At 42.5% G+C, this 15204-nt stretch overlaps 1 protein-coding gene across 2 annotated transcripts in view; it reads left to right on the forward strand.

Moving 5' to 3' along the window:
* Positions 1 to 15204, forward strand: part of LOC143005322 (low-density lipoprotein receptor-related protein 1-like) — a 77826-nt gene that overhangs the window by 21334 nt on the left and 41288 nt on the right. For both annotated transcript variants that reach the window (XM_076156661.1, XM_076156662.1), the window contains exons 4-8: positions 4524 to 4643; positions 5210 to 5338; positions 5432 to 5695; positions 12004 to 12166; positions 13887 to 14109. In XM_076156661.1, coding sequence (XP_076012776.1) covers positions 4524 to 4643; positions 5210 to 5338; positions 5432 to 5695; positions 12004 to 12166; positions 13887 to 14109 — 899 coding nt within the window. The remainder of the gene's footprint in view (positions 1 to 4523; positions 4644 to 5209; positions 5339 to 5431; positions 5696 to 12003; positions 12167 to 13886; positions 14110 to 15204) is intronic.

Below are 15204 nucleotides of genomic sequence, written 5' to 3' on the forward strand. Positions count from 1 at the left end.
CTCTTGGTAACACAATGACTTAACCACCTAAGCTGACTCCGAGTTCACCACTCCGCCAGCCAACTGTGAGCAATTTCATCCATTTATAATATTATAATTCATTATATATAATATCCGTTTACTCTAAAAGAGTAAAGATTTAATGGATGAGTCCACTCAATGATGAGTCATTAACTTCTGTGTGTAAAAGCATTAGAGCAATAGATCATATGGGTGCTTTAATTTATTTTTCACTATGCTACATTTCTGTAAGCTATATCAAGCCATATACAGGATAATATCTTTGACATAAAATGGAAATGTTTTCTGTGAAACAGGACCGATTGATTGATTCAATAATTTTGTTCATTAAATTGGGGAACCTGTTATTTAACAGAAAAAAGGAAGAAATTAGATTTATGCTGACTTGGAGCTTGTGAAACTGCAATGACCTTTTACAAATGTGCTTACACAGTAAAGCGGAATTTGACTCAGTGAATTACCCAAATCTCTGGATCTAAAGGGAACCTTAACAGTACTATGGACATAATGATCAACTGATTGCACCATTTGTGGGAGTCATACTTATAACACATAATTGCTGGACAGGCAATTTCAGGACATCGATATGTGTACATGGAATAGTAATGATTATTATATCTATTTTAGATTCATTTTCTTCCATTCAGAAATATCTACACCCACAGGGTTGTAATAAAGTACTGTTCTTAATAGTGTGTTGTTCGCTTACAGTATGTATACATAGCATGATTTCTCAGGAAGTATTCAGAATCTGTCCTTACCTTAACTCAAAAGCAAAGCAGCTAGATCTATGAGACAGACCAGCAGAGTCAAGCCATTCCTAAATTGATCACTTTTATCTTCTTTGAACGTATTTTAGTATTAGTTATATTATTAGTAAGCTACACAATGAAAACATCTTCCAATGGTTCAGGGAGCAGAATCTAAGCCTGAAAGCCTTTCATGTGCTTATAGTGCATAAAGGACCTCAATAGTTCTTTTACTACTAAATCTAGGAGTGGACGCCTTCACTACTGAGTCATTTCCTGCGTTTAATCGTTCATGCATGGATGTTATATCACAGGCCTTAAAACCATACGAGGCAGATCATTGCCTGAGATACTTTGCCGGTTCGTTTTGGCTGAATATTGGGCACAAAACTTGATTGAGCTTCTGCCTTCAGCGGCCTTGACGTTATAACAACTTTAAATATAAATCTGTCGTCTTCTCTCCTCTCTTTTCCTATAAAAACTCATTTTTAAAGACATGTTTTGTCCAGTAATGAATTTTAGTCATTGGTTTATGCTAAATTTTTAATGACCTTGTCCTTTTCATATGCCACATTGACAGTAACCATGCACATGCTATGAGATTTTATGGTATACTGTACATACAATAAGTGCATCTGTTATTTTCCATACACATTCCTAACACTAACCGTACTTAAGTTGTGTGGTCAGAAGAAGCATGAGTGTCCACTGGATCCATGTTGTTTCTGTAATTCTGTCTAATTCTGTCCTAAGTCAGTGACCAATATGGCCATTTCATCCTCCGCTGGGGGCCATTTTGTCTGTTCTCCTCCTCACTGATGCAGATACCTGTCTTTCCCATCTCCATCATTTCACCCTCCAAACACCTCCAGAGTAAAAATGAGCTCACATTAAATATGTATTAAAGAAACATGGGAGCGATGAGAGAGGACATCAAATTTTCATGTGTTTTCAGGCTGGCTGGACTTTGAGACATTCATAGGTTATGAGCACATGTGTGTGTTTGTCAATGCTTCCTCAGGACATCTTTCATTTTCCAGGGAGTTGAATCACGTCATTCAGTGTCCTTTTACCAATCCTGATTGGTTTTGACCATTTTATTTATTTTTACCTTTCCCGAAATAAAGACTGTGCGTCGTGTGTCATGGCAGGTTGTTTACATTGTTGCAACATGTTGGTTTTGTAAACACGTCTTGGTTGTTCAGTGCTTAGACTAAGATAGAAAATACCCAGCATGTCTGTAATCTGAACGATGGCCGTCCCAGCAAAGGTGTGCAGGCTTATGTGTAATATTTATTTTGCTTACTGTTTTGACAGTCATAAAGTCCATTATTTAAAAAGGTCCATTCTTAGAAATCAGACTAAGCATGCTGTATGTGGAGACAGAAACAGGTCGCAGCCGTGGCAAACAAACCGCTGCAGCTTCTATGAATCTGTGGACTTTTGTCACTTTCATCCTTAAGTTGTGGCTAATTGAGGAAGGTGTGTTAAATCTACTCATCCCCTCTCACCCCTGGAGGTGTTGTGCAAGTGCAAATTGTGTTTCTGGGCAAAGTGAATCACTTGTGACTGATAGATCTCAGTGGTTTCGATGTGACTGTCACTGTTTGGATGTGCTAAGATGACTCAGTGTCTTGATTTGTTTCTCACAGGATATGCTCTGTACTGCAACACAGTGCCATTGAGATTCCACAATGAGTTTGTGAGCTGACTGAAATGTGTGATTGTATCCTGCTGTGTTTGTGCGACTGTATATGAGTCTGTGCCTAAGAGGCCGTTGAGATTGGTTGGAATTAGCAGGGTGGTATCGATGGTGAGCGTACCGCACAGAGGGTTCTTAGGGTGCACTGCCAAAACCCGTCCCCTGTAGGCAGCACGAAAACTTCACAGGGATGTTAACAAACCGCTGTCTCAGATGAATGAAAAGGCGCCTGTAGGCAACAAAAGATGTAAAGTGAAGACAAAACCTAGTTGATGAACACGTCGAAGAACACCAAACTCAATGTAGTTTCTTCATTCTCCATAAAAGGCACAACTTTGTCTTTGGGGGCTGCACAAAGAACACAAAAAGAGCCCAAATTGCTGTCTCCAGTCTTTTGTAATTGTGTTCTTGTCATGAAGGTTGTACCTCACATGGAGGATTCTGTGGCCTTAAGTGCATCATTCATCGTTCTTAGTCTCTGTTCAGTGAGCACTAAATTCTCTATTTTGATAGATGCTCAGATTTTTGCATTAGACCCTTGCTTGCTTTCTCAGTTATATTGTGTTTGTGTCCTTGCTGGTTGGAAACAGGTGTTTTTTATTATATCAGCGGTTGGTGAGAATCATTGTGGGACAACTGAATAGAGTATTTAGATGAAAACAAGTCTTAATCCACTGAAGAGCTGCATACTTCACTGGAAATTTCTTTGCGGTTAAAAATGGGAGCCTATCACAATAAAACAATAATAAATCCTCCTTTTATTGCTGACAGTATTTAGTGGCATTGGGTCAGTGAGGTGCTGAATCAACTTTATGGTCATTTTTGTGGTTGTACTCTGCAGTGGTGTTGAATTTGACCGCATTATACTGAAAGGTGTTTCAGAGTGTACAAAATTAGAAACATTCACTGGCTCTCCACAAAGTCTAAATTTGCTACTCGGCACTTGTCAAACTCACTATTGACTTTATTTTTCCAAGGCATTTTCCTTATCGGTAATTTCAGTAAGAAAACTAGTCTTGCAATTCAGGGTGACCTAGATCAACTGTGACAGATGGCACTCAATGAGGTGTGAGAGCTGTATCCAAAACCATGCTGTTGTCCTTTGAAACCCAGTGATAATCACTGGTGTTGTGATAGTATTAATATCAGAACCTTAAAATTGTAAATATGCACCACTGTGACCTAAATAAATGTTTGAACTTAAATGCGGTGCTCCAGCTAATCTTGTTGCCCCTCTGCTGATGTACTGAGACATATAAATCCATCTCTCTCATTAATAAGTCAATCTAATGGAATGGAGTTGTGTTTAGTTTGGTTTCGCGCACCAGCACACTAAAATGTGCAGGGCTGTCTGTGTCTAAAATGATAACACGTACAGTGTTGTTATACCGCTCCTGCCACTAGATGATCCCTCAGATTTCATCATTCTCCTTTATATATATTTATAGCTTGTCCCTCATTGTCAGGAGAAGCATTCTGGATGGAGGGAAGGTAGATAAACTTTGTAGTGAACACACAGGCACACACACTTTCCACTTCAGCACCTGACTGAGCTGTAAATATCCCACAACTGCAGCTTCAGCAGCACATTTTGGAGGATCGTCCTGATTTGCCCCTCATGCCCACAGGCCTGCCTTAAGCTCTGGGTCTTCTGCCAGGTGGTCCCCAGCAGGGCTAATTAACACAGAGTGATTGGCTGCAGTACAGTGCAGTTTATAGCAGTATGATGAAGAGATTATTAAATCATTTCATGCTAATCTGCCTAAATAGTAAAGAAGGAAGTATATCTGCCGTGGCACAAAGCGCCCTGCAAGTTAGTTATTATAATATTGTGCTAGCCAAGTGTCACAGACAAAGTGAACTCTATAATTGTGTTTATGCATACAATATTGATAAAATGTAGAAATACATTTGTAACCTATTTCTCAGTCATATTTATGGTTTCACAGCTCCTTGACTTCTCTCACTCTGCATTACAGCTTCACCCTCGCCCTGCAGATGCAGTGCTACAAACTCATTCCTGTCCTCTCCACCTGCTTTTCTCCTCTTAGAGTTTGCGTCCAACTGCACGTTCGTGGGTTGTCAGGAACAGTGTGGTGTGACTCCAGCCGGGCCTGCTTGCTACTGTAAGAGTGGATATGAGATCAGCCTGGATGGAAAGACGTGCAAAGGTGAGCTCTACTTCCATACCCTGGCAATAAGTCAGCAGTGAAAAGGCCTGTACTCTAAAATAATAATCGGTGTATATCTTTATTTCATTCATAAACAATAAATATTACATGGTTAATGACAGATACTGCCGGTTCCTTGTGGATCAATAAAGAAAAGCAAACCAAGTCTGTATTGGAAGTTTTATTGCGCTTTCCCCCTGCAGCACTGAAATATTAATTCTAGTTTGGGAGAAAATAATCCAAATGCAGGGCACGCAGTGGGTAGATCAGGAGGCCTGGGATTCTGAAGAATTCCCTGCAGGACTCAGGACAGCTCTGCTGGCACATAAGCTAGAAATCTTTCATAAATTACACTGAAATTATGGCCATTTTATGCAAAGATCTAGTACAATATTACTAATTGCACATTTTAATGAGTCATTAAGAGAACCTGGCAGCATCGAAGTATGTGACTGGATATGAAATGCATTTGTTGTATTTGCCCACATCTATATCTATATCTATATTTGAGATAGCACAAGCAATTGAGCAATTTAATTTAACCATGTGTGCTTTCTGCGGCTCAGACTTCGATGAGTGCAGTGTGTACGGGACCTGCAGCCAGTCCTGTACCAACACTGACGGCTCTTACACCTGCTCCTGTGTGGAGGGTTACTTGTCTCAGCCAGACAACCGCTCCTGCAAGGCCAAGAATGGTATGTACGAGAACACACGCACACAGGCTTAGACGTACACACTCGGTTCATCCTGTTTGAAACTCTACATATTTCCTCCATGCTGCGTTCCAGTGCCAGTGGACCGTCTGCCCGTCCTGCTGATTGCCAACTCTCAGAACATCCAGGCCACGTCTCTGAGTGGTACCACAGTCCACAGCCTGCTGTCCACCAGCACCAAACAAACCACGGCCATGGACTTCCTCTATGCCCAGGAGACCGTCTGCTGGATCCACGTGGGAGACTCCCCCGCCTCCACACACCTCAAGTGTGCCAAGATCCCTAATCTCAAGAGCTTTGCGGAGGAGAGGGTCATCAACATCTCCCTCAGCTTGCACCGTGAGTACACTACAGCCATGTTCTGCTCGTCCATGATGAAATGATAGCACACGTCTTACGTTTGTTTGCTGTTAGTGCAGAAGTTATGTACACTATTAGAACGTTATGACCTGCAAAAAGGAGTGCACAGCAGAACACTGTAGTCCAGATCTGCACACACAGTACAAAATGTCACTGCGGCAACATGTGCCAGGCACGGCTATGTTGGGCTGGATACAGTACAGGGTAGAGAATGTGCATTTCTTTTCTCTACTGGACTTTATCGTGCCTGGTAAAAATGTCCCATTGCGACTTAAAGAAAAGCACATGGACTTGAAAATCTGGTAGTAAATTCTTGTCCATTTCAACCCATGGATCATTTAAAACAAACGTAAAACGATTCATTTGGGGAAGCCATGGTTTTCCAAGTCCAGAGATTCATCTTAAAAAGTACTGGGTAGTTTCTTTTCTGGGAAAAAGGAAACTGAAAGTCAGACGGTGGGATCTGAGAAAGAACATGTGGATGGAGACGTGTGTGTGCGTGTGTGTTTGCATGCTCCACAGTCCAGAGCACATTAGGTCAAAAGCACCCCCCCACCCACCCACCCTCTCGTCCCTCATTCCCTCCCTCCTCTTGACGCTCTGTTGCTTTCAGGCCATATTTCTAACCAATGTGGAACAGCTTTTCTGTGGTGAATCATATAAAAAGCAGCCACAGTTACGACACACACAGCCCAACCCAGCCCAGCAGAAATACAATACAAAACCGATGTTTTCTTTCTTTTATTGAATACTTTTATTGTGTCTTTAGCTCATGTTTTTCCTTTCTTATTTGGCTATGATGGAAACACTCCCCAAACGTAATATTTCCTTCTTGTGTATACTATCCTCTCTGTCTCAGTTTATCTTTTTGCGCCTTCCAAACTGCTCATAAGTGGCACTTAGAAAATAGAGATACATTTGTATACAGTATGTGCAGGTGCAGGTGATATTTCCCTACCTTTTCTTTTCATATTCACCTCTTTTCTGCCCTCCCCACATCGTCTTGCACCCACTGTCCTAATTGCACACCAGACTTTGGTTTCTGCCGAATCAACTGTTTGTGATTCTTTTGCTTCGTTCTCCTCCTCTCTGTTTCTTTTTTTTGCCCACAACAAGCACTGTGACTCATTCTAGCCACATAGCAAATAGCACACAGTGTCTCTCTTCACATCCTCTTGGGACTACATCATACATTCACGTGACAGAAATGATTTTTTGACCGACCCCATACTTCCACATTCACACTTGACTGTTATGTTGCTGTCATTTGGAAGTGATGCAATCATTTCAAACTAGATGATATCAATCTGGTTCAGGTCTATGAACATTTAAGTGATGTTATGATTTTCGGGGAAATTACATCCAAATTAGTTTCACAGACACTGTTTTTTCCAAGTCAGAGCATTTTTGGCAATATTTTGGCGATCCAGGGGAACACATGGAAAAGCCTCTTGTGAAGTGAACCGATGTGGAAGGGTGGGCCGGGCCTCAGGGAAGAACCCATTATATTTCCTTCATTGAATCTGGATCCAGAACCAGATACCGGAATTTTCCAAATTATTTCCTCAAGTGATCCTCTGGCATATTTCAGATTTAATGATGTTTTGGGGAAATGACTAGGTGAAGTTTTTTTTATGTTGGAGCATTGTCAGATACAAATTTGAGATGTGAAGTGTGCAGATTGTATCTTAGTGTAATAATTAAGACCAGAGTACTTGAACCTTTTCATGTCGCTGTAACAATAGTAGACTCTCAGTTTATTTTTTACTTGACAATTTAAAGACTAGAGGAATGTGCAGGAAATTCCAACAGCTTCAGTTTGGTTCTCCCAGCTGCTCTGACACACACACACACACACACACACACACACACACACACACGCGTTACAGTGTGAATGTATAGACACATGCTGCTCAGCACAAAATGCAGGGACTACAATAAACTGGCTACATTGAGCAGCAAGAAAAGAATGTGTGACTGATGATCAAGGATTATAGCTATAATGCTGATATGGGGAAATGGGGATGCAGTTCCTCCTAATCCAAGTCGCAAAATTTCTATTTTTGGAAATAGCTACGTGTGTCTGTCTGCGCGGTGACGGACAGGAGGGAGATGAGAGGAAGAAGCAGAACCGCACATGGCTTGGATATACTGCTTGGAAACTACTTTGAAAGTTTATGAGACACATCAAAAAGATGGGGGAAATAAAGCCACATGTGTTGCCTATTGTTTCTACTATGCAGGGCGAAGACGCACATATGCTGGAAAAATACTAAACGCAAAGCAGAAGTAGACGTGACCTAGACAATGATTTGACCCCAAATAACACGATAAGTCTCTGAACAACAAAAAAGGAAACATGAAGTGAAAAAGGACAGTGGCCCGGGGTGAGTGGCCGCTGTGGTGTGTGTGTGTGTGTGTGACAGAAGAGGAGAAGCAGATTGACACTTGTCACCCACAGTCAACCAAAGGCAGGGGTGAACATACAGCAAATGGTGCAAATGTGGCTGCAGTGACTCATGACCTTAGTATGTAACAGATGAGTTGTCCAGATGTGTCCACCCCCAAAACACACACACACACACCAACACTGTCTCACTCTGCTTTTTTACTTTCTCTCTCTCCCTCTCTCTCTCTTTCTTCACTTTGAATATGTTGTTTTCTGAGTACATTTATCTGATGACTTTGCAGATGCATCACCAAATAAGCTCAGCAAATTAAAAGCCTTGTATCTCTGCCATGTCTCAGCTTGATGACACAATACATTATTTGACATTAATCTGAGAAATAAATGGATACATTTATTCAATCTTCAGCTGTGCTACAGTGTTGATAAATGTTACAAGTGTCTCATTCCAAAATCAAATCATCCTGCATTCTGGCTCTGGCTCTGGCTTGCATTCAAACACTCACTCACTCACACACACACCCACACACACACACACACACACACACACACACACTCACACACACACACACAAATTTATGGAAGGAAAGCTCAGTGTGAATAAGGCTTAAGTCTTTCTCCTGAGCACAGTGAGTCCTGCTCAGCACAGACATTGGCCTGAAATCTCCTTAAGAGGTCATGTGCTGTTAAAAGGCAAGTCAGCACATTTACAAATCTCCTCTCCATTCTACACTTTTTACTTTAACCCTTTGTCCCAATCTACTTTGTTTCTCCTTCTCCTTTTTTCGCTACCGTTGTCACCAAAAATTGTTTCATTGTACACAGTCCCTGACCTGAGCTGAAAGTTGTTCTCCTGTGTGTGTGTGTGTGTGTGTGTGTGTGTGTGTGTGTGTGTGTTCGTTCCCTTTCTGATTGTGACGCCTTCGCCAGATGCTCAAGGCAAAAGGCAAGGGAGTGTTTATAGGGGCAGTGGGCTGGGGTGTGTGTGCTTAAAACTTTAATCACACTTTATGTTTGCACGAAAAGGTATTAAATCCATTTTAGCTTTATTAAATGTAACAGAAACAATACACACACATCATTGCTCCTTATGCAACCCCGTGATATGAGGATTTAATTCGCTATTAAGTAATACATTTGGCAGTTTTCTCCTCTGACCAACAAGAAGCAGATAAATGAGTGAGAAGTTGTTAGGAGTGTGTGTGTGTGTGCGTGCATGCGCGTGTGGGTGTGTATACGTTGGGGGGTGTAAAAAAGGCACCGCGTTCTGTTCTTTCAATTATGTTGCGCTGTTGTTGTTGTTGTTGTTTTATGGCATAGTTTTAGACAGACAGCACTGCAGTTAATGAATCCAGACTGTTTCCCCACCTCAGGGGAACAGATGAAGGGGAGGGATAGGGGGATGATGATGATGATACACGGAGGGGGGAGGAGAGACAGAATGGGAGGAGAGAGCGAGGAAACGGGAAAGACCCTGGCTTGGCCACTTCTCGTTACCCGCTTTCTGGAAGCGGCTGCTAGCTTTAGAACATTGCACAATCTCTCTCTCGCTGCCCCCACCCCCCCTTTGTTTATCTGTTCCTTAATCAGTGAATCAATGTGTTGTGTGGCAAGTAAAGGCAGGGGGCGGCTGGAAGTGTTTAAACAGAGAACTCTGTGTTAAAAATTAAGAGCACCTTTGGGAGTATGGCCCCTGATTCCCATAAACCTCAGAAATGCTGCTGCACAATGGCCAAGTTTCCCCTAGTGGAAATCAGATCTCTCTCTCTCTCTCTCTCTCTCTCTCTCTCTCTCTCTCTCCTTCTCACTCGCTCTTATTCTCACTTTCTCTTCCCTTTTCCTCTGTTTCCACATTTTTCTTTTGTCTGTTTTCCACTCAAATCCTACATATTAGAATGCGTTCCATTTTCAACCCCCCGACCCCCCCCCCCCCCCCGCTACTCATACCCCTTTTAGTAAAAATGTGTCAGTTCCTTCTAAATACAGAAAGCTCCATTAGAATTGCCTTTATTGGCCTCGACACTGGTACGTTTTCACTCTGCGTGCCTTTATTGCGCTCGCGCAGACGGTGGAATCTGCTTGGTCATTTCCCTCCCACCCAGGCTCTCCTTTCCTGGTTGGAGAAAGTGATCCCCTGGTCTCCCCTAAATCAGCACAGCACCTCGATCGCCACAGTATACCCACCCCCACTTAAGACCCTCAATCTAAACAAGAGAGTAGTCCATTACCAAGCAGCCCTGCATCCCATCTTTTGTCCTATATCTGAAGTGTTTGGGGAGTATGTGTGTTAAAGTGTTTGTTAGGGTAGTTCTGAAGAAACCAGAGCTTGTGGCAGCTGTAAAAATAAGAGCCCTGTGGTTTATGTAGCCCTCCTCACCACTCACCCACTGCAGACCTACTTTTCAGCCACCCTGCTAAGCTACATATTTGCACGTACGATATCCTTTGTGCTTTTTGCGTCCTCGTCTCCTTCTCCTTCCTCTTTTCCACCACCACCTAGGACTTTATGTCTTCAGTTATGTATGTCTGACATAATCCAGGGAAGAAGCCTTTAAAGTTCGATACCAGTTGGCTTGATGGTGGCGCTGTTATCACCACTTTTACTCGTTGGCCTTTTAACTTGCATATGCACACAATTAATATAAATGACTTTGGTTCATAGAATCAAAAATTCACACAATTTCACAGGATTTTTTTTGTCTATCCACATCCGTTTAAATACGGCAAAAGAAGCTTACCTAACCTACATCTTTTGGTCAATTGTACTTTGGAATGTCTGGACAAAGCTGGATGTAATTGTATCTTTGTTATTTTTCATCCTCCCTACGGTTTTGCTACAATTGGCAGTCAAAGGTGAGTGGGCGTGGCCTAATCTTAAGCGCTGTATCTCACGATGACCAAACTTAACCAAACATATGCGCTCACTACTAATGCCGAAAAAAAAACACATAAATCAACCTGATGGTGGCGCTGTAACAACAACAGTTAATATTTGTCAGTTTTTGTCTGCTCAGTCTTGGTGCAGGTTTTAGCTCTCTGAATGCCTTCAAGTATACAATGGCTTTCTGTCTGTGATGTTTCATTAAGACTCAGTGTGGTTGAACTTGGTCAGTTTGTGAAGGAAAGGAGGAGGATGAGGGACAGATGTAGCTGTGCATAGGTACATAATGGTGTTATGTTATTCTATCTGGCTATTTTCACCTAAATCAAACTCTCCCTATGTGGTCCTGTGCGGTTTTAGCTTGCTTGGTTAGAGTAAAGGGTATTCCAGAATTTTATTTTCCAGTGTCATGTAGCTTTGTAGGTATGCATGTGTGGTGACACGTGCATGTGTCTAGGTGTTTGATTTTCAAGGACGGGTGGGGCTCGTGTCCACCCCCCTCCCGGTGAGCCGAGCCATGGGAAAATAAACCCAGCGGGCGACCGCACGCCCGTCTCTTAGCTACGGGGACGGCAACATCACACCCTCAAAGCAACAAACAGTCCATCTCATATTCTGTCTGTCTGAGCGACTGCGAACGACAGATGCATGAACTGGGCGTCGGCTAATTGGGAGTCGCTGGCACCGCTTTTGTCAGTCATAAAAACTGCAAAAGGTCAAGGTGACAGTAAGGAATGTATGTGTGTGTGTGTGTAGGGGGGGAAGAGGGAAAGAGAGAGAGGGAGGTAGGCTTTACTTCAAGGTCTGAGCTGCCCATCTGTTGCTGTGAAAGCAACATGAATCAGACATGTCTCACACTTGGGTTTAATACCACTTAAAAACAAATCACTAGAAGAAGTATGCATGTTGTTTTTGCATATTCCTACTCCCCCTATGCTCTTGTCCTTAAAAAAAGTTCTTCTGCACCCATCCCCCTTCCCCCCACCCCTTGCGGCCCAGATGTGGAGCAGATGGCCATCGACTGGCTCACAGGAAACTTCTACTTTGTGGATGACGTGGACGACCGGATCTTCGTGTGTGACAAAGATGGCCAGACGTGTGTCACTCTACTGGACCAGGAGCTGTACAACCCCAAAGGCATCGCCCTGGACCCCACCATGGGGTCAGTTTTGTCTTGGTTCACATACACACACCAACACACAAGAATGCAGAGACTGATGCTCAGACTCTTTATGTGTCCTGTTAAAGCTTCTAAATGCACTTAACCCAGTTGTTAGTGCCTCACGCACATGCAGAGTTCCATGAGCGGGTCTGGAGTCAGACCTCTGTGATCCGTCATTGTTACCCAACCCTAAAACAACGAGTTGAAATGGGGGAAAGGCGGAATGGAGGTTTGGACCCAGAGTAATTGAGTGCAGATGTTTCGTTTCGCCCTGTGGTGCGCTGACGGTATAGGTTTCGAGTGCGGAGACTTGTTTTCATTTCAGCCTGCGTGTTTATGACAAGACTTTCCAGCTGAATTCCTGGAGGTGTGTGTATATCTGTGCCGCATGTGTGTGTTTGTGTGTAAAAAGGTTTGACAGCATGAATAGGAGCGGGTGTACGTACGTGCACACGCTTTGCTTGTGCCTACGTGCATATTTTTGTTTCATCCCGGCCAATTTTCACTGCTATAATTGCTTCTTCCTGTAATTGGGTCAGCAACATTGACTGTCACTGTTGTCTCTGTGATCTAGACTGTCATTACAGCAGGACTCAAAGAGTATTTTGTGACAACAATATAATGACAGAAATCATCTTTTTGTCTCCATTTCCATTCCAGTAATCATGTTTTAATGTATAAGCACAGTTGTGCAATGACTGCTTGTCCGTTGACTCATCAAATCTGGAACGTTCAGTGACCTGGCACGTCACACGAGTTAACTTTCAACATCTTAGGTCTTTTTTGTGAGGTGTACAAAATATAGATTTTTTTAAAGGTGGCAGTTGTGAGCGTGAAATTTCAAGGCTTAACTAAGATCGATGTGTACTGCTATGGATGAGAGGTTGTAAAAAAATGGACAGTATTTATTTTGTCAGCATTGAACTTGAAACTTGAGTGATGAGTGTGTGCTGTGCTCTATTTGGCTCCAAACCAGGTTTACAGTGGAAATTCCCTTCAGAATTGTTGCTATAATTCAAAACATTTAGAAAGGAAGTAAAATCTTTCTGTGTTGCGAAAGCTCCATTTCACTGAATCGTCAAGAAAAAGTTATGGAATTTTATATCAGCTAAACCATGGAAAGGCCTCTGCTTCAAATGCCCGCCTGATGTATGTGTGGAGTTGTCATTATAAACTGAGATTGGGTTGTTATATCAGCCGGCATATTCAAACTTCAAATCTACTTGCAAAAGCAATGATCCATGAAAGTAGATTTGACAGAATCAACTCCATCATTGATTTGTCTCACTGTGCAATTTTACTGTAATTGCAGCACAGACTAAAATTACAAAATTTCTTTACTTGAGTAAAAAAGTAGAGTGTAGATGTAAACCAACTGACTATTGGTGGTTAGTTTGGTAGATAAGCAGTAGATAAGAAATAGTCAATAGTCCAATTCAGTCGAAGCCTGAATTGAGGTTTAGCAAATATACAGTAGTTTTTTAACTAAGAGTTAAATGTGAACTAATAGTTGTATCATATGGGCGGATTATTGACTGAAATAGGTACAACAGTATCAGCTTCAAAAATTGTACATTCGTCAGTCTGGTGAAAGCAAAAGTTGATTTTTCATAAGAAATAACATAAAACAGAAGCAGCATCAGAACAGGACTGACTGAAACTGAAATGACTGAGCTTATCAGACTTCTCATCAAACAAGTCTGGGTCTTTGCCTCTGCAGGAAAGTGTTCTTCACAGACTATGGTCAGATCCCCAAGGTGGAGCGATGTGACATGGACGGCCAGAACCGCACCAAGCTGGTGGACAGTAAGATTGTGTTCCCCCACGGTATCACACTGGACCTGGTCAGCAGGCTGGTGTACTGGGCTGACGCGTATCTGGACTACATTGAGGTCGTGGACTATGAAGGCAAGAACCGGCACACCATCATCCAAGGCCTGCTGGTGAGAACAACACACGCCTAATGCCTGCTGTCTCCTATAAACCCCATGTTTCTTCTGTGTGCATCTTGGTCTTGGCCAGTGAGCTATAGGCAGACAGAGGAGGGTGGACATTGGACTTTTCATTAGAGCGGCTGATAAATAGCGTCTCATGCAAAGGCTGGTGATGTTGCCGGACCAGCCAAGTACATAGCCCCTTATACCTGTTTGTATGGCTTTTTACAGTGATCTCTGAAGGAGCAATAGCCTTCATTTACTCGCTGAGCCTCAGGACAAGCACATTCACACACAACCCTGCCCATCTTCTTTCACGTGTATGTGTGCCTGTGTAAAGACATAAGCTCATCCATGTCTTTGAGATAAAGGCTGTAAGAAATGGATGTAATTGATGGTTCATGAGTTAGGGCTGTATTAAAGACGTATACATCAAATACTGGAAGTCTAGTATGATGATGACTTCACAAAATCACAAAATCACTTAACCTCTCAATTTACGTAACACTCTGTATGAAACATGTGAACAGAATGCGAGACGTTAAAACATGTATGAAGTCGCTTTAATTTGACCACACAAGGAGTCGCAACTATTTGATGCAAAGTCATCGTTTTTGATTCATGCAACACAAGAAGTGCTTCATCAGCTTGACATGCCTTTACTAAATCAACATTTTTATTTGAGAAGTGCGAAAGGGGTTCTGTAGCATCTTTAAACCCCACAGCGAGGGTTGCTCTACTGACTTTTCTCGGCTAGATGTGTTGCGATGCATAAGGGCATTTCCTCAGTCTGGCACTATAGATTTCCTCGTGCCATATGTCCTTGCATCATCGCTCCCTCGTGCTCTCGCTCTGAGCAGCCTCCTGGCTTTTGTGCATCTTACTCCTTGGTGCATCTTTCTGGCCCAGTGAGCTCAAACGGCCTGCTGTCGCCGACCAGAAAGCCATTTCAGGGTTGACAGACACTGAATTTCTGACTAATATGGTTTGAAATTCCTTGAGATACGCCGGAAGCTATTCTGGAGATACTTTCTTCCTACTTTGTACTTTTTGAATGAAAATGACTCGTTGCTCCCTGACTCTCAAATCACAACTGCCGGACAT

Source organism: Genypterus blacodes, unplaced genomic scaffold, assembly GCF_046128005.1.
Source record: "Genypterus blacodes isolate CSIRO-AG114 ecotype Tasmania unplaced genomic scaffold, CSIRO-AGI_Gbla_v1 ptg000070l_1, whole genome shotgun sequence".
Classification (NCBI taxonomy): Eukaryota; Metazoa; Chordata; class Actinopteri; order Ophidiiformes; family Ophidiidae; genus Genypterus; species Genypterus blacodes.